General features: G+C 41.1%; 1 protein-coding gene across 1 annotated transcript; it reads right to left on the bottom strand.

The window, feature by feature from the left end:
- Positions 1-7,304: 7,304 nt before the first annotated feature.
- Positions 7,305-19,734, bottom strand: lhx5 (LIM homeobox 5). The gene is made up of 5 exons (XM_034096311.2): positions 19,368-19,734; positions 17,150-17,373; positions 15,968-16,245; positions 13,166-13,331; positions 7,305-8,309 (listed from the first exon to the last, which is right to left on the bottom strand). Exons 1-5 carry the CDS (start codon positions 19,538-19,540, stop codon positions 7,960-7,962), a joined length of 1,191 nt encoding a protein of 396 aa, XP_033952202.1. The 5' UTR covers positions 19,541-19,734; the 3' UTR covers positions 7,305-7,959.
- Between the last annotated feature and the right edge of the window lie 1,253 nt (positions 19,735-20,987).

The following is a 20,987-nucleotide window of genomic DNA, read 5'->3' as shown; positions in this document are numbered from 1 at the left end:
AAAGTCCCCGATGACCCCTCCTAAATGTCCCCATTAACTGTAAAAGCTGTTCCCTGATCAGGATGAAGTCCCTGCATGAAAGGGAGCTTTTAGGCCCATGCAAAACATTTCCTCATGCACTTAACAGCTTGATGTTATCTGCAGTATTGACCTTCAAAAGCTCCTAATCTTGGTTTGAAACCAGTGTCTATGTGAGGAGTATTTGCAATCCATCAGTAAAAAGCTACATAGTTCAGGAAGTGAAAGGGAGTTATTCTAACACAGCTGATTGACAGTCCAACAGCTGTTTTTCCTTAGTACTAAATACTGATGGTGCTGGGATGTACATGACACATGTTTCTAACTGACCCCATTCACTTTGAACACGTGAGAAAACCAAATGGAAAATCTCATGTGAACAAACTCAATTTGTTCTTGGCAGGAAGTATTGTGGTCATTTAGGACTCCATGCAAGAGGATGCTTCATATATTCTTCTGGGGAGGATCTCTTTGCTTCAAAATACAAGCGTATCCTTTGTCAATAAATGTGCAGAACTGTTTGTCTTAACTAAAAGAAACACCACCATAGAAATATTGTACATCTTGTTTAGAAAATGAATTAAGGTAGTTTAAAATAAGGTGAGTCGTTCAATCTACAGCTGCATTTGCACAGTCAAATTCAAAATATCAGTGTCACCTAATGTGAGATTTTGCATCAGAGTACAACAGTGCTTCAACATAGGAGCACCATTTCACAGATGTATGACAACGAGGGTGATATAAAAGTGTCACTATGTCTTGCAGAGAAAGACGTCAACATTATATATAGTGTGTCGTGTGTGCACACTGTGTTGTATAGTGTGCATGTATCATTTTTACTGTTCATATTAGTTTAACAACGAGGGAAAAACGGTAACATAAGGACTGAAACCCAATGCAAGCAAGTAGAATGATGGGAAATGTACTTGTGTTGGTGGTCAGGAACAGGCTTATACTGTCGGTTGGGAACAGGAATACCAATCCAAAGAGGATGACAGGCGAGCAGATCAGGAACAACAAACAGGAACAGGCTCAGCTGTCTGCAAAGCAAAGGCATAAACATAAGATAAGAGGGAACTTGATGCATCCGCGTTTGGAAATACAGGCGTTTATAGCGTTGGTAGCACTCTGGCTTTGAATGAGTGGAAATGGGCCAGGTTTTACTACAGGGCTGATGAGGGAAAGAGGAAACAGGTGAGAGAGTACTGAGGGCTTTTACACCGAAGGCCACATACAGAAACATATACGAAGGGCGAGGCCACTCACTGGAGGTATATTGCCTCAAGTTCAGTTATAAGTTATCAAAATCAATCAAATGTAGGTCAAGTATGCTTGTGAGTGTTGGCAGCTCATCCCTTAAAACAGAAGCCTCAGTTTGCTTATAATAAGGAGAAATAGGAAGGGTGTATTTCAAGCTTGTTATGTAAATAAGTCATTGGGCTTTGTTCTTATCAAGAAGATATGTTAGAGAATGTTTCCAACTTTAAGTGACTGCATTTATTTGAAAAGTGGTCTTATGAATACTACTGTGTAATATATGTTTACATGTATATATAAGAAGTACAATATAAGACAAGCACAAGTTTCATTTGTGGGCCATATTCCATTATACTTTTTGAATTAGCTGAGGGACGATTCAAAATGGTCCGTGGGCCGTAGTTTGGACACCCCATGCCTTACCTCATCCTTTCCCCTTATTTAAGATTACTCTTAATCTGAACAGTGTCTAGTGTTTTGTTTCTTCACATTTCTATCATTGTAACAATATATTTGTCCAAAGTATGGACTATGTTTATTGCCCATTTTAGAGAGTATTACACAATGTAAGCACTTTCTCCTGGATCAACTGTGCATCTGCCGTAAACCAAAGTGTTTGGATGTCATGGCTCTTGTGATGGAGTACAAAAAGATTGTTTTTATATTATTTATTTTGTCGTACCCTGGCCTTGATAGAAACATGTGTGTGTTCCTTACAAATGATTTGACGGTGCTGGTTTTTTTTATTTTTAAAAAGGTACATACTTGAAAATCTGTTTGAATTTCTTCATTCCTGCTAAATAAAGGTCTCGGCTCTCACTATTGTTTGTTCAAATGTGAAGATGCTTCTTGTTGACATTCTGTACAATGGTTGCTGTGTTGGTACGGCCTGAATCCACTTGGTGGCGCTGTGGCTGTGTCAGAGCCACTCTGCTTTCTCTTGTGTTATTTCAGCCAAAAACGAATCTAAATCTATTCGTTTTTCACAAACTGGGATACTTGTTTGCATGTTTAGAAAGCCAATGTGATCTCTTTGGTATACTAACCAGATTTCTTTCGTATGTTACTCGAGTAATTTGACCAGACACATACTTTCATCTAACTATCATTTTTGTTTCATTGTGTATCCTGAAAGATTGCACACATGTTGCATATTATCTATTTTCTATCCTTTCTTTTATCTATTGTCTATCCTGTGGATGCACTTAAATTAGAAGTACAAGTATATATCAAAGAAGCGAAGACAAAGAAGACAACAACAATAATGACAAATATAAGATGATCATTTGATACCATCACATTGTCATTGCGTTATGATGTGATGTACCAGTATGTGAATCATACCCGTCTGTATATGTGTGTATACATATGTGTAGGCATGTGTCTGTACATTTGTCTCAGTATTTGTGCAACCTTTTTTAAATTACTGGCATGTGTAGCTTGCACAATTTGCTCAAATCTGTGTATGTTGTGGTTGTTTGGGCTTTCTATTTATTTTACAGTTTAAAGACAGAAACTAAAGACCAATTAAAATGTCTGTATGCATAAATGATGCACCTCACTGTTCAGGGCCATTAAAACCTGTTTTGCAGGACATGCGTGTCCCCTCACTGAAGTGAAACCGCCTCTTCTATTCTTGCTGGGACAGCCTTGACTTATGTGTCCTAAAGGTGCCCACCTGGGTGCGTAAACACTCGCCCCGACAGCCTGGCTATGCATGGCTTACCCCTCCTCTGTTCATTTTATAGTGTACATGTATCACTTTATGGCATCCATCTATCTAGTAAACCTTGAAAAGGCTGTTGAGGCTCTGGATAAATCTGAGGGTGACACTCCGACAGTCCCTGATCGGCCTGTCCGTGTTGCCTGAAATCTCTCTCGGCGATCGTAACTTTGCTCTCTCACACATTCTGGTGTGTGTGTGTGTGTGTGTGTGTGTGTGTGTGTGTGTGTGTGTGTGTGTGTGTGTGTGTGTGTGTGTGTGTGTGTGTGTGTGTGTGTGTGTGTGTGTGTGTGTGTGTGTTCAGATAAACCAGCCCAGCTCTGATGTCACCTGTCACGGTGCAGCTGACAGAGAAATGCACACGATTGCAGGTAAAAAACATAGTTTTGTGTGAGAATGAGTAGCTGAGATCTGTAAGTGTGTGTGGGTGTGGGTGTTTGTGTGTTGCAATGGAGTCTGGCATACAGATATGTTTGTGTGTGTAAAGGAGTATGTGAGTGTAATTAATGATGTGTTCCTCCTCTTCATAGGGTAATAGGATTTCCCCACCCCAGGCGGTAAAGAGAGTAGGAGGGGGAGAAAGCGTCTCTGTGTGTATGTATGTGTGTGTGAGAGAGTGTGTGATTGCGGAGTTAGTGAATGGGAGCCCCATGTAGTGATGCCGATAGAGGGCCTGTGTGTGTGTGTGTGTGTGTGTGTGTGTGTGTGTGTGTGTGTGTGTGTGTGTGTGTGTGTGTGTGTGTGTGTGTGTGTGTGTGTGTGTGTGTGTGTGTGTGTGTGTGTGTGTGTGTGTGTGTGTGTGTGTGTGTGTGTGTGTGTGTGTGTGTGTGTGTGTGTGTGTGTGTGTGTGTGTGTGTGTGTGTTAGGGGGAGGGGGAACAAGCGAGTGATTTATAACAGCTACTCCAGGTCTCTCCTCTCTCCCACAGCAGCACCGCAAACACATCCATTACAAAAGTACTGATGCTAATGGGATTGTTGTGTGTGTGTGTGTGTGTGTGTGTGTGTGTGTGTGTGTGTGTGTGTGTGTGTGTGTGTGTGTGTGTGTGTGTGTGTGTGTGTGTGTGTGTGTGTGTGTGTGTGTGTGTGTGTGTGTGTGTGTGTGTGTGTATGTGTGTGTGTAATACACAGGCCCTGCAAGTGTGAGTGTGCACCTATGTGTGTGTTCAGAGTGCTACTGGGTGAAAAGAAGGTGAAGGTTACTGAGGGTGTTTGGTAGTGTTCAACTCCCAGCACAGGTTTCCATACGTGTGTGTGTGTGTGTGTGTGTGTGTGTGTGTGTGTGTGTGTGTGTGTGTGTGTGTGTGTGTGTGTGTGTGTGTGTGTGGTGTGTGTGTGTGTGTGTGTGTGTGTGTGTGTGTGTGTGTGTGTGTGTGTGTGTGTGTGTGTGTGTGTGCGAGATGGAGAAACACAGCTAAGAAAATGAAGGGGGAAAAGCGAAATTGAGGAAAATTCTCTAGAGGGTAAACAGAGGGAGCAGAGAAGAAATAAATACAGAGGAAGCGGTTTGGTAATGGAATGGTAGATGCTGGGGACCACACCCGCCTGTGTGTGTGTGTGTGTGTGTGTGTGTGTGTGTGTGGTGTGTGTGTGTGTGTGTGTGTGTGTGTGTGTGGTGTGTGTGTGTGTGTGTGTGTGTGTGTGTGTGTGTGTGTGTGTGTGTGTGTGTGTGTGTGTGTGTGTGTGTGTGTGTGTATGTGTGTGTGTGTGTGTGTGTGTGCGTGCGTGCGTGAATGTGTGAATATATGTATATATATATAATACACACATAGTGTTGGCCTGTCTCCTCTCAGATTACCCTTTACATTAAAACCAGTCAGGGGGAAAATGACTACAGACCTGGGCCAGCGTCTGCCCACCTGGCCCCTCAGCGAGAGGAGGGGATGTGGAGCCAGAGGAGGGGATAAAGAGGAGGATAAGGGGATGAAGAGGTGGTTGGGGGGAGCGGGGTCAGAGGGACCTGGTGAGGGGCTCTGATCTGGTGTCAGCTTCACGCAAGAAGACATTTCAAAAATTCCACTTCCACTTTGGTTTATGCTGATGCTACACTTTAGCGGTAACTAAGAGCAACTTAAAGATGCTCTAATCAATGTGTTATACTAACAATGTATCAAATAAATGAGTGAAGTGAAAGTGGTGACTCCTGGTGACGAACAGACACATACTCATCTGTGTCTCTATTAGCTTATTTATTTTGGTTTCTGGGCGCAGTTTAACTGTTTTGATTGGCTCTCATCATCTATTTGAAACAACACGTGAAAGCTCTTTTAAAACCTCTGTACGGTATCTGTAAGGCATCCAGACAAAGTTAGAAGCTAACTGGCTAATATATAAAGAGGAGTATTTAGCAGATAATGGGACAGCATTTTAACATAGGCATTTTAACATTTTAACATCGGAGTGAATATTGGACATGCATTCTCCAACACGTCTCAAATGCTTATATTGCTATGTGTCTGTTGTTGTAAATAAGCAGCTTTTTGTTCATATTTCCACATATCAACTTTAAAAAGTCAATGATATGTTAATGTGTTAAAAACGGTTTTTTGCTGCCTCCAAGTGGATCAAACGTATAAATACATCCAGATTCAAAGTGTTATCTATCTGTAAAATAAATAAAATACAATGCTAATTTACAGTGCAAAAGATTATTCTAAAGGAGGATTTGCTAACCAAACATTCTGACAACAGAAAAACGGACCCTTAAAATATAAAGGAATAAGTCTGTTAAGTGAAAAAATATAAAATATAATTTACAAGAGAACGGTATCAGCATTTAATTTTTACATTTTGACATGATCTAATAAAAATGACCTGTTTTGGTGGTTTATTTTATATCAATGCATTTTGTGAGATTGTTATGTCTAGTTTTTTTAATCTGAAAAATAATAAAGTAACTAGATGTCAAATAATTGTGGAGGTGTAGAAAGTATTGCCATTATGTTGCTGTAAAATAAAGTGGATGGAAAGTATAAAGCAGCATAGAATAGAAATTAAATTAAAGTTGTACCTTAGTGCCGTCTTTGAAGAAGATAAGCCGTGTGATGATGCTTAAGAAGAAATAGAGTTCCAGTGTAAGAGATGGTTTTATTACCAGTGCTATTTACATAGAAATAATACAGCCTTGCCCCTTTCCCCTCCTTAAATGCACACACATGAGCACGCATACGCACACCCTCAAGCACCCAGACACACACACATACACACTCACACAAGCAGACATACATCAGAAATAAGACACACTCTCTTGATCTTATACAATGTTCAAAGAGAACGCAAATTATCTCAAAACAATATTTGGAGTAGAAATAAATCAGTGTGGACAGAATTGGTCAAGATGTGTTAAGAAACAGAGCACAGATAAATGATAGGTTTGAAATAACGAGAGGTTTTGTGTTGAATATTATAACTTGTTTGTGTGTCTTCTTTCAGGAGATGTATTATAAAGAGATGTCAAATATTGTTTCTTTTAATATAGTACCACAAAGGCTGACTTTTCAAATTGGAGCCCTGATGACACTTGGCCCCTGAAACTGCAGAATTATTTAATGTCGTTTTTTTTGGAGAAAATAAAAACTCAAATGTGTGTGTGTGTGTGTGCGTGTGCGTGTGTGTGTGTGTGTGTGTGTGTAAAGATGCTGGACGCTGCTGCTTTGAACTGATTTTTAATTCAGGGTGTCTTAAGGCCACTAGATGGCAATGAGTGCTTCAGAGCACACAGTGGTAATGTCACAGATGTTGTCTGCCCCCTCTTTTGTTTTCTCTCTTTAGAGGAAGGAGACCTCAGCTGTTGAAGTAGATTCTCCATTATGGGTTCAATGTTCTTTTGAAAATCATTTCCATTAAAACATGTTTTTTTTTTTTTTAAAAGGGACAGTAACAAAAGGAAGGTCTGCAGAGCAGAACTATCAGGGCTGTGTGTGTGTGCGCGCGTGTGTGTGTGTGTGTGTGTGTGTGTGTGTGTGTGTATGTGTGTGTGTGTGTGTGTGTATGTGTGTGTGTGTGTGTGTGTATGTGTGCGTGTGTGTGTGTGTATGTGCATGCGTGAGTACAAGTGTCGGTATAATTGTGTCCGTGTTTTGAATAATGGTACAGACACCCTTCTTTTTGGGCTATGATAAAAAAACGCTTTTTGTGCATTAAGGGACTTAAAGCTGAGATGTGTGCTGGAGAAAGTCAATGCCAGAGATGTGTGTGTGTGTGTGTGTGTGTGTGTGTGTGTGTGTGTGTGTGTGTGTGTGTGTGTGTGTGTGTGGTGTGTGTGTGTGTGCGTGTGTGTGTGTGGTGTATGTGTGTGTGTGTGTGTGTGTGCGCGTGTGCGTGTGTGCGCGTGTGCGTGTGGTTTCTATGAAGAAGCAGCCTTTGATTTGACATATTGTCTAATAGAGAAGAACGCTTAAAGCAACGTTTTTGACGTATCATGTCTAGTTTGCCACGTACGATTTTGTATATGAAAATTAAAGCATGTTTTTAAACCTGGTCCGTTATCTTTAAATATTGAGTGTAGTGTGGCAATGAACATAATAATAAAAACGCATATTGCTTTTAAGCAAAAAGAAAGTTTGGACAGAAATTAAGAGAACTTAAGATGTCCCCTTTGGCATTAATCTCTAATGTGTCCCTCGAGCATGACAAGATACCTTCGTTAACATCAAGGGGAAGGCGATTAGCATTTTTTGCTGGGTGGAATCACAAATTATTATTATTAAATAATTTCAAGTCCAGTAATCCAGGAGGGGATATGCTTTGGAGAGTCTACTGGGCAGCAAATATTCATTTTTCCAGCAGGCTGTCCCATTCTTGATTCCGTTTCCAATTGTCAAAATCAGTCCGTGATTCAAAAAGTCCTCCATAAAAATTTCAGCTGTATTGTTCACTTCCCAATGTGTGTGTTTTTCTTTTTCATCTCCTGAATTAACCAGGCTGACATTCAGCCCAGGAAAGGTCCCTGTTGTTTGTCCTTTACCAGGCTGTGCTCTCTCCCATCTCCGGGCCTTGGTGGGACATGGGAGCGCTGTAGCTGGAGTTACTGGCCAATGAGAAAGGGGGGCTGGGCCCGCCCCCGTAGGCCTCCCCCGGGATAGGCTGCAGGGAGTTTGGTAAGCCCGGCTCTGGACTGGGGGTTTCAGCGTGGGAGATCATGTCCGTGAACCTTTGGTCGTCTGAGGGGTGGTGGCCTGAGCCCTCCATGGGTCCGGGTCCAGAGCTCAGGATGTAGGGCGACTCGGCCGGAGACTGAGCCTGCGAGGATGGAGGGCCGTGAGGGAAGAAGTCGTAGTTAGTTCCTGGTCCATAATAGTCACCTTGGTATTCTGCGGAGGGACAGGAGAAAACACCAGGGGTTAGACTTTCAATTAAAGTATTTAAATATACATCAAAATATCCACATTTCCCCCACAGCGGTGTGCAGCTTCACACCTCCACCCTTACCTAAGTGGTGAAATTGATTATGTCCAATTTCAAACCAACCGGTCTCCAACAGCCTCATTTGAGTGTATAAACAACTCCACACCTCTCCACCTCAGTTCTCTCGCCTTTTACACACTGCATTCATCTCCCTCACTCATTCAGCTCGCAGCCATGCGTGCCTCTCGATGGATTCCCCTGCTGAAACTTCGGGATTTGGATGAGGAACTCCAGAATGAGATTCCTGCCAGGTCCTGTCGCCTGCTGCATCTCCTCTCCATCACGGCTGGTGCAGCTTCCAGCATCATCCATCCCCTCTCCTCTACCTCACTGGGCTGTGGCTACTTCCTGAGCTACGCAGATCACGCTCAATTATTCCCAGCATGCAATCCATCTAGAAGTGCAACTATCGATGATTTTCATTATCAATTATACTGCCAAATGTGTTTTTGGTCTGTAAAGTCAGAAAACAGTACAAGATATCCATATCAATTTCCTCGAGCACAGAGTGGTATCCTTACATTACTAGATTTGTCCAACCAACAGTCCAAAAACACAATTTACAATTATTTGTAGATATTCTAAGAAGCTTGGTAAATTAATAACAAGATGAATTGATTATTTAAATGTTCCAATTGAATGTTGGACAATTGACTAATCAAACAATTTAGTAACCGCTCTTAATCCATTTGTATACTGCATTATTCCATCAAACCACACCGAGCTGTTGTGTTTGTATCCACAATAACAGGTTTGGATCATCAATAACCTTCCAAACAAGTCCAGTCGTTTGTGCAGCATCACAATCATCATAAGAACAAATTGTTCTCTATGCAAACCGCATTAAGCCTTTAATATTTCAGCCAATCATCAAGAGGTTCTATGTTGGGACCTAAATTCAATGGATGCATATGTTTAACAACATATGCATCCATCAGAAGCAATGGCTTCTTTAGTCTGTACATTAATCATCATTCATGGTGGCCCCACAGGAAAAGTCAGTGGATCACCGATGTCAGGGATTCATCCACTGGGGAAAATGAATGTCCTTCCCAAAACAGTCTGACCAACCAAAACCCAATAATATATATTTTCCATCAAATAAAACAACTAACTTGAGGTTTAAAACCCCCCTCTCTCCGATATTAACCAAAGCGTGGTGATGACTGATGTTTTTATTGTATAAAGTAATTCAACTTTCTCATGGCTTTCACTTCAAAGCGCTGCAGCAGAAACTGGCATATTAATGACACAATACAGCCCAAATTCCTTGCTTTCACACAAATCTCCAGCACACACACGGATTTACAAATCTTCCCTTCATAACCTCTAACACTGACTGACATGTTTACGCCTCCGAGAGGTTTCAGCGCAGTTTTGGCACCAGACTAATGTTTGATATCTGTAGGTATTTTCATATTCATGTCTCCAACGTGAAGTCATTTTCATTCATTATTTATAAGTTTACTTTGAATGTATCTTGAATTCTGTCCAGTAATGTCTAGCCGTGCAGAAACCTTTGTATACATGTCTATGGTATTTGCCCCCACCCAAAAATACAACCTTGTGCTTACAATTATTAACAGGTACAAGCATTTTCACAACAATGTCCTTGTTCCTTTATCTGTGACTATGTGTTTGTTAGTCAACAGGGAATCAGGACAACACACTGTCCATTACTGTGAGTATTTAACTACAATAATTCTGAATATCTCAAAGCTTGAATAAACCAGAACTAACAGTAGATGATGCAAAAGGTTTTCAATTAGGATGAACCAACCCTTATTTGATTCCATGCACTGAGCATCACTTTTAGATATTTGCTATAAACCAGAGATATTTCATTAACACTCACTTAAGCTGGATTCCAAAGTAATGTTATAATGTGTTTCTGTTGCACTATATCTTAATGCTTTTAATGTTTTGTTTTCATTCTTGTGAAGCACTTTAAAATGGTCTTGTGTTGAAATGTACTATAAAAATAAACGTGCCTTCCCTATATACACGTGTTGTACACGGAGAACCAAGCAGCAGGGGATATATCCTTGATATTAGCCGAGTTTGTTACCATTGGATATTGCTAAGCTAGGCAAGGTTTTGCTCCCCATGTCCAGTCTATAAACAAAGCTAACTGGCTGATAGTGGTATAAAAGCTGATCGCTAGACTAATGAGAATATTTACCAACATCTACAAATATTATTTTATTAATAAAGCAGAGATTGTAGAAGTCACCGCTTTACAATCCTTTCAACACGGCCACAGTCTCAAAAGGAAGCAGACCTGGACAAGAAACCGGCTTGCAATATGTAAAGAGTTGATATGGCAAAAGTACTGGAGGCCATCCTTTTGCATATTCAACTTGACTTACTATTCCCTAAAACATGAGTTGTTTATACCGTCAGAACAGTTTATAAAGTATTCCCCCACTCCACATGTAGCTAATTACTCCACACACCGTTTGAACCCATTAACAATTACAAGCCCCCGCCTGCCTTCTGCTTCTCCCCGCTTCCATATTCTCCTTCCAAATGTACATCCACCCTCTGCTCCAAATTACCTCAGATGCATTAAATCCATTCTGTTTCTACACCACCTTGAACTGAGACCGATGGCAGACTTCTTCCCGCTGCCCCAGATGTTGCACTAGCATGTCTGCACTCCCACCATATGCTCTTGTCCCTCTTATCCCAGTCTAACCAGGCAGCGAACAGGTTACATATCCAGAGATACGCTGCCTAATTATAACAACTGCATTTATGTGCCGTTGCCCGTGGCTTTTGGAAAGTATCAACAGGAACAATAGGAGCCGACATGACTTTACAAACACGCTAATTATTTGATCTCACAAACAGGACCCTGATAGTTTGGCCGACCTTGAGAGTAAACAACAAGCGTGTGTTTTGTGGCCTGCGTGGCGTGTGTGTGCGTGTGTGTGTGATGGGGGTGGGGATTGAGGAAAGGGGGTGTTGGCTCTGTAAACTATAATTACCCTCGCGCATGCAGACACACAGGTATTCTTGCCTCGCTAAGCAGCAGCGGAGGAACATAAGGAGGCAGCGAGTTCGGAGAGAGGCCAACAGACTGGCTTGTTGCTGCTGCGGCACAATAGGGTGTGAAAAGCAGCGTGCGAAGAAAGCAGGAGAGTGAGGGATGAAGGTTTTGTCCTACGTTTCCCCCTCCCACTCCCTGCCTCGCAGCCTTGACAGCTTCAGCTCATTGTATCTTCAATGCCCCGGCCTTTCAGGTAGATGTGCAGGAGCTGTATAGAAACCATTTCTCTCAGACTGTCCTTGAAAAACAAACTGCTGATATACATGACAGGTGCATCTGATTTATTCCTGCGGTTCAGTGTGGAGCCGTTGTTGTTATAGCATGCCGGCCATCTGCTATTGTCATCACATTTCTTTTTTTTTCTTGACCAACTGAGGCTTTAATAGCATTCAATCGAGATTCTTCAGAGGGATATTGATTTGAAGGAGTCCTTACACCAACTGGAGATTGCATAGCTTTTTTAGCACAACTGAGTAAGAATAGAAAATACAGTGTAAATAAATAAATGCTTATAATTTCATCAGAAATTCATTTGAATATGTGGAAAACTAGGTGGAGCCTATCTCTAGAAGTCAATGAAAAGATGATTTCACAATTGTAATAGCTACACATATTCAAAAGGCTTGTTATGCTGCAGGTCAGTCACACATAGTTATTTTAATTTGCAGTGTCCTGGTCACCACATGAAGCTCTACATGTTTTCATCTAAGCCGGCCAAAAGAAAGTCATTACTAATGTTATTGCTAGAGAGATGTTTATAGTTGACCAGAAAGGTTATAATGTAATATGCAAATTACATTTTAATATAAAATCGCATGTCAGTGTTTTAGGTTGGAGTTCTTCTTCCGAATATTTATCTTTTAATGCTCGAAATATTCGCTATTAATTATTGCATTGCTTTTTTTTTCTTTAAAACTTATAATAATAATATAACGTCTCAGTTTTCTTAAAAAGAGTCTAAACATTGATCCTAATCATTTGTTAAAGACACAGCAAATGTATATTCAACATGAATATACAGTATGTTCAAGAAGTGACTCTTTTTTTTCAAATGTTGTAATCTGTAAAGGGCTCTGAAGCACGCTTTAGTATTTATCAAAATGTAAGGGTGACATTTCCAGTGCAGGATTAAATCCCACAAAAACTAGTTCTGTATTTTTTTATATAAATAAAAACACATGATCTTTTGAATGAGTAAAATGTGCCACCCCTCCTGTGGTCTGATTGGAACCCATTTCTCCAGCATGAGCACTGGAGGACTGAGAGTCAGTTTGTGAGAACTTAACAGGTTTAATCATTATTTCGAGCCTTAAGAATCTTTATATAAAAACTTAAATTAGAAAAACAACTCTTGAACTTTCACAGAGCATTCCCACAAATGAGATCAAAGAATCATGTGCATCTTGTTTTCCAAATCAAATACCCTATACACCATCCGCAGTGTTTAGTGGATGAAAAATACGCTTTATGTAATCTTCCTGCAGCCTCACACGGTAACTAATGGCGTGTTTGTATATTCAAGTATAAAAGTGAGGATGAACTCCGCATAGAGGTGATTTTGTGATCACAACAAAGTAGAACCCCAACATGTTTGCAATACTCACGCAACAATGACCCAGTATATTTAAGACATATAGGACTGGGCATACACGTGTAATGTAAAGTTAAGTAAAGTGGCCCTGCGTGTTTTGTGAACACTTTCATTCTTACCTCCGTAATAACCGTAGGCCCCGGGTCCTAAGATGTCGGGATCCTCCAGCCTTCCTCCCAGGGGCCTCATCCTCCTCGGGCCCCTGAAGAAGGCGTGCCGCCGGGCCCCCAGAGCACTCAGCTGCTTCATTCGTCGCTCTTTGGATCTTCTGTTCTGAAACCAGACCTGCATCAAACCGGGAAGGCAAGAAAAAGATGATCACCATGACACTGCTTTATCACTGTCAGCTTCTACTGTCTCGTGCGAACAGTGCAAACCATGTAAGATTTAAAATCTGATCCTGATGACTACAAGATTCAGTCTGTTGCATCATGCACAAACAAATACTGACAGAATTGAAGACAAATGTATATTAGTCAGCTTCATTTAAATCCTGATCACTTTGGTTCATTTCACAGATCTGTTCAACTTCATGCTCACTGTTACAGAGTGTGTGTGAAGCATCATTAAAATGCAGATTTGAATAGATTCAAGCCTTTGAAAGGGCTGGTATTTCAAAGCAAAATAGTCATTCTTTATGAAAAAATAAATGTGCATCAGTTTCATCATCCTCCCACTTCTCCGACAGCTCTGTAAACATTTTGAAATGTATCTACAGTATTGTTTTGCATTATTTTAGGTTTTCGGATCTTGGCATTCAAATGGCAAACAAACAAACTCCTCTAATGCTGTTAAAGTTCAGCGAAACGCGTAAACCATTCCAATGCAGTTCCAGCTCACGGAAAATGTCAAAACCAACCAATATATCAGATTTGCATATCGTTGTATACCAGAATTGTTTGGTCCCTGTATTTCACCCTTTTATATACATAATAGAAGTGTGACAATATTTCTCCAGAAAGCACAAAGTATCAAAGAAACAGGAGTAAAGTCTCATAAAGATGTTCTGTTTAAAACGTGTTATCTTTGATTGTATACAAAGACACAATACAGAGGATTAGCAATTGTGCCCCAACACACAACCTAATGCAACTTAGTAACATTCAAATCAACAGTTAAAGCTTCAAATCAGAGCCTTTTCACCAACGTTAGATAAACTGTCTTTGAAGAGGAACAAAGGAGGATTTGACTACACACCATATGGAAGAGTGTCTGCATTATAAGCACATAACATATCTTGTTTCGCCTGTGCATCACTGCTGTATAATGATGTATGCTCACCCCAGCCAGGCTACACCAGAGGCACAATCCCACTGTGCTAGAGATTAGCAACAACACACACACACAAAAACACCTAAAACCACTTAGACGCTGTTCTATGTGCTCCGGCGGCAGAGGCGACACCTGCTTATTGAGAACAATCGTCTAACTGTAGGGTACATTTTTATGGAAATGCTCCCGCTCCCCTCGAGAGAGCGTTGCTTAGGGATTACATACACATGCTGGAGAAAGCAGCGTGGCTCACAGGGCTCCCCGTGTTGAGAGCAATGGTATTTAACACACAGTGAGCGAGGAGGAGGAAGATGACGAAACACAGCCTCCATTTTGGCTCCAAGCAACACACAGGGGTGGGGATCACAGCGGAGGGACGACTGCCTGATTGATTGATTGATTTATTGACTGCTTGATTGAGCTCTGTTGATGCAGCTCTCACACACGCGCACACGCACGCACACACACAGCAGCCTGCAGTATATGATATAGAAGGGGCTCTGGAGAGGCCCTGGTCTGCTCTGATATGCAGTGGGAACAGGCTGCAAGTGAGTAAGAGCAGAGAGGTGGGAAAGGGGAGGGTGGTATGTAAATCTGTGAAATCAGCGATAATTACAGTGAGTGCACAAAAAGCCACATCACAGTTGGCAGAGATGGTGCTAATCATCCTGACACAGTCTGCAACTCAGACACTGTGTGTGTGTGTGTGTTTCTGTGTTTCTGTGTATTTGTGTTTGAGGGTGAAAAAGGCAGACAGGGTCCAAAACAGTGTGTGTTTGTGTTTAACTGCAAATCATGTTTGGAGGTTCTCCTGCCAAAACACAAAACTAACCTTTTACTAATTTCATGGCTGTGCAACATGTTTGATTACTAAAAGAACCGCTGTCTGCACAAAATAAATTACATTCTTTAAAAAAAGGTATTTATTATATCCATGTATCAGTGAATTGGATTAGTAGAACTTAATTTCAGGGCATAAATGAACGCCTGCAGGTGTACAGCGACGTGGAAATTAAATGCAAATAGTGGAGTGGAATTTATAGGAATAAAAAAAAAGTGGAATGAACAGACCATATTTTTTAAAGTAGTGCTTTAAATAAAATCATCAGTGGAATTATTCTAAAAGTAGAAAAACTAATAAAAAATGTGAAATGTAGAATATTTTGGGGCTACTTTAAATGATAAAAGAGGGGAGATTACATTGTTATGTGGGGAAATAAAACTCATTTTAGGCCACACACATGATTGAGTTTTACTATAAGACTGTTGTTAAAATACAAATTATAATGCAAGATGACAAAGATTGTCTTTGTCACGTGTTTAGTCAATTATCCCCATTTTAGAAATATTTGTATCATTATTATTTCAGATTACAATTCCATCAAAATGGCTTTAGCAATATAAAACGTGCACATACTGTATGGAATTCGTGGGGGATAATGTCAGATTTAATCTATATGCAGCTAATAGAGCCCATTATGTTTGACATTTCTCTAACACATGATGAGGCCTTCAATTAAAAACTCAGTTAATTCCAGCTAAATCAAAAAGCAATTTATAATCCGTAATTTGTCTCTAATTTGTCTTTGTCTCTGATGACCCTCCCCAATTTCATTCACTTTTCCGCACACGCTCACAGCTGATCCTACCTGGATGACGCGCATGTTTAGTCCTGTTTCCTGGGCCAATTGTTCCCGGATGTGCCGGGTGGGTTTCGGCGTGGCGACAAACGCGGCCTTTAACGTTTCCAGCTGCTTAGCCTTGATGGTGGTCCGGGGCCCCCGCCTTTTGGTCCCCGAGTTCTGCTCCTCATTCTCAATATTGTTCGTTTCCTTATCAGAGGACGTGGAATTGTCCGTCTCTTTTATGTCGTCCTGTATTGGGTCCTGCAGATCCGGCGATAAACTCCTATCTGTACACGACGACACTGAGGGGCAAACAAACAAGAGGAAGGTCACGATCCGAAATGTCACGCAGGAGGAGGAGAGGGGGGGGGGGGGGGGGGGGGTGTTTTTTTTAATTAGGCTTGGAGATGCACAGCGGCAACACTAGAAAATGCATTCAAAATATGTGTCATATTTCATTGAAAACTGTCAGAAAAAAGGCACATGGGTGAGATGTCCCCCCTACTTGATTGTGAATGTGCACTATCCTCTTTTTAATGCACCTTTTAGTTACATTACCTATATTACTTTTTTTTTGTCTATGTTATTCAACGTCTCTTGGTATTATACATTTTCTGTGGCTGAGATGAGCGTTGGACTGCATTTCTGCTTAACAAATTAAGCTTAATATATTATTATTATTACTTATTGAAGGTATTTTCAGATTTCATAAAATAGCTTGTTAAATATATCACTGAAGACTATTTCTGATTAAATACATATAGAAGGCTCCATTGCACATGATTGAATATCACACACAAATACGTCTATGTACACATTTGGGCCGTTCAGGATAAGGGAGCGTCAGTCTGAATGCACAGGCGGGATGGGGATGAATAGACTGCGGGAAGAGGAGCTGGACACACTAACGTCATCATCCCCAGTGGATCCTGGTGTACAATAATAGAAAGCCATTGTCCCGCGGAAGGCAAATATTGAAACCAATCATCTGACAAGGTTGTTGTGAAATGCTCTCCACGGACAAAGCAAAGGTTCAACAAAAAACTGAATATGACGGGACATTATAGGCTCCATCATATTTTCCTCTATTCAAAAGCCAATTCTATTTATCAGATGTGGATTTATTTATTTGTCCAGAACAGGGCGATTTGAGATGGAAAAAGAGACGAACACACACTGATCACGGCTTATTCTCGCGTTGATTACCTGAGTTCAAGTTGACTTCCTTAATGGCCCCGGAGCTGGCGTAATCTTCTTTGCACACAAACTTGTTTTCGTCTATCACGTAAAGCTCCTCTCCCGTGGACAGCTGCTTGTTACACACCATGCAGGTGAAGCAGTTCAGGTGGAACACTTTGTTACGTGCTTTGCGGACCAGGTCGTTTGGAGAGATGCCCTGCAGACAGCCCGCGCATTTAGTGCCAAACCGCCTGCAAAAAACGAAAAATAATGTCAAATATGTTGTTTTTTTGTTATTAAATACAAAAGCGAGATTGCATCGAGTTAAGTCCCACACAAAATGATGACAGAAGAAGCGCAAAAAGCCCTCGTTGGGGACAAGACATGATTTTATAAATCAGCCTTGATTTTCTCCAAATAACCATATCAGTAATAATAAGATGTGATAATGATATCATAATAGTTTGGTAGGAATATAATATAGTTCCAGCACTAACACTTACAAATAGGCCATTGTTAACACAATCCAAAATATAATAATGCTAAAACTGTTTTTATTTCCAGCCAAATATTATACTAGCACATACCAGCACAGAGTAATAATAACAGCATGATAATAATTGCAATAATAATAATATATATTTTAACACTAAAACAATGCTTCTCATGATTCCAGTAAAAGTCCGTATAATAATACATTAGCAGTACTATTCAATATTTTTGTAAAGTATCCTATGTATTTAGTAATAAGTAAACAACCATTCACAATAAACAAAAAAGCAAACGCATGTCACCTGTCTATCTTCTGGGAACAATTATAATAACGACGGAGACGCGTTCAAACGAAAGAAATAAAATAGGAAAAAAATCAGTCGTTGCCTTTTTTATATTGAGGATCGAGAGAAAACGCATGCTCATTATTTTTTGATGGAGGTGCTCTGACAATAACCCCACGCAAAACGTATTAGTGACAATCAACACATTGTAGCCACGGATATATTATAGGATTAAGCAGAGTAGGAGCATTTTAGCGTGAAAATCTTCTCTTAATCCATATTCACCCGCTTAAATACCGAGTGGGAAGACTCATCAATTTGATACACATATAACCCAAAAATGAATTCTGCAGAATACCCCCCTCCCTGATTTGGAAGGACTGCTTTTGTATTTGCATAATGGAGGAAAGGGGTGAAATAAATCACACCTGAGTATTATTAAGAGTTATTCAGTGAGTGTTTATCACCTGCATTAAGGCTTTTACTATATGAAGAGTTTAAAGGAAGATGTTGGCTCTCTTTGGGCCTGTTATACCTGGATTTTCAGCCGGCCTGTCGGGGGGTGCTTAAGCCTCAGGGTGAAAGCAAGCACTCCTTTTGTGGAGCATTGTTTTAACACTAATGTAGGCTTGTCTCTTCATTTGCAATGGTATCGCTCCACTGTCCCCTCTTTCACATGCATGGCCAAGCCTCCCCCAGCGAAAGGGCACAACTCTACTTACACAACAAATGGACATATTAGCGTGATTACTGTTTCGCCTGGCTAATGGCTTGCCATTTAAATCCACCGCTTGATGGGACCTGCACTAATATGATGGCCAAGGCCGTGCGAGGCCAATAACAGCCCGTCCGGACAAAAGCTAATGTCTTACATGTCATTAGACAATTTGGGCGAAAATAACTGACACATACAAATGAAAATGATGCTAAGAGAGTGCGACCGGACAAACAAGGGCTTCACTTATCACTCAATTACCTGAGACACTTTTTAGGAATTGTGAACCGGTTAATAGCCTAATGGGTGTTTGGGAAAAAGTGTTGTCTGGATCTGGAAAATAGATAAAAACGCAGAATACGTGGATGCACAATGACATTAAATGTTAGTTGTTTTGTTGTAGAGGCCCCATTTTAAAAGGCCAAAAATACACGACTGATAATTTATTTTAAAAGCCTGCTATTTAAATAAATAATGTACACTTCTACATTGGTTTTTGGGCAGCTCTCTTCTGCTGGTAATATAATTACACTTGCCTTTACTTGATATTTTGGCCTGCCTTCACATAGAAATTATTTTCAGGCTTGACTTTGTGGGCCACATTACTATTGCTGGTATGTTTTTGTATTCCTCTCATCCTTTAATTGTTTGTACCCCTGGAAACATTGACCCTAAATCAAAGTATTGTGCGTATTTTTTTGTAAAGACGGGAGTCAGAGCCCATATTAAATAACTTTGAATCCAGACTCGGTACCTGAAAAAGTCAGTTTTGCAATAGAGCTTCCCGTCCCTGGAGAAGCACTTCTCGGAGAGGGCGCAGCTGCACTCGCAGCACTGGACGCACTTGGAGTGCCAGGCTCGGTCCAGCACGTTGAGGAGGAACCGGTCCAGGATGGGCCGTTCACAGCCGGCACAGTGTGCCATCATGTCTCCGGCCTGCAGGACGCCGAGTGCCGACCTGCCCACACGGACTGCGCTGCTCGGACTGGGGCAACCCGGGTCTACGGGGAACAACGTCTTGGCTCCGGGTGGTGGGCTGTCAGGCGAAAAGTGGAGGAACCTCCCGTTGAAAGGCAGCAGAGGGACAATCCCCGAGAAGGGTAGTATTAGTCCTGGTCCTGTTCTGCTGCTGTCCTGGCACTTGTCACAATCCACAATCCAAAAGAGAGGACGAGAGGCTTCAGCCGCGCCAGCTGATGGACTGCGTAATGGACAAACCGGACATGTTTTCACACGCCAACTCAGTTAAAACATCATTATTCAAACGCGTTTATTTCTAATAATGTATCCCTTCGCTCATGCTTTGTTTTGGGTCCAGTCATTTCCTTACGGGCTCACCTCACGCCGCCACTTTCTCATCACTGTGGCTGTGGTTATCACGAGGTTTTGCCAGCGCTCACATTGGATAACGCCCTCGTTAATTCCCGTGGCAGGAGAGCCAATCAGAACACAGTTGTTATGGTTACACGTTCATAGCTGAAGCCTCAGAGCGAACCTGCATCACACACAGGAACACAGGACCAGGCATGCATGTGGAAGGTTCCATGGTGGGGCACAGAGACTGACTTTATAAGGGAAAACGCATCAGTTAGTGCCACCCGAGATCCCCCCTGTAACATCTTTGATCGGACTTTCACCTCCAAAGTCCACACAACACGAGGAAGGTTAGGAAATACCTGTACGATAGGCGTTTAAATGGCACGTTGCTGCCACAGAGATGAATGTGAATAGATGCAATGGGAATGGGAGTAGCCGAACAAGGGCTAATGCTACACAACCTCATAATGGCCTTGTGACAAAACGCTCCTGCATCACATTGAGGCTGTGCAGGCTGCAGAGGAGGGGCCGCGGGCCTTTTCTCATGCAGAAAGCTATTTACAGGGAAATGCGATGGATTAGCTGGAGCTCATCAATAGGGAGAGCCTGGTCACCCGGTGCTTTAACAGAGTGGCCACCAATCGAAGGGAATTTCAATATTTACCAACAGGCTCGTTTTGTTAGTTCGCAGTTAAGCAAACATGCAATACGCTAATTCATGTTAGTGGATGCGGCCGAGAAGCATTTTTTTCTTTCCATGGTAATGATGATTCATTTCAATAACATTAGGTGTGAATTTTGACTCATTTTAAACGATTATAGGTCATCCAAGACAACATTTAGAGAGGAACAGATAAACAACAGCTGGTAGTCATAAGAGATGAAGGAAATGCAATAAAAAGGGTAAATAGACCAATTGTAATGAGTCAATATTATATATATTAAGTCCTTTATACCTCTTTAATTTATTATTAATTACAGTTATGCCAGATAAAAGGACTTATAAATGCATTATATTATTTGGCAAAACTTTTTTTTCTGACTTTTTTGGTCATTT

This window comes from Pseudochaenichthys georgianus, chromosome 12 (genome assembly GCF_902827115.2).
Source record: "Pseudochaenichthys georgianus chromosome 12, fPseGeo1.2, whole genome shotgun sequence".
In the NCBI taxonomy this organism is placed as follows: Eukaryota; Metazoa; Chordata; class Actinopteri; order Perciformes; family Channichthyidae; genus Pseudochaenichthys; species Pseudochaenichthys georgianus.
This window is presented reverse-complemented; position numbering and strand designations above follow the sequence as displayed.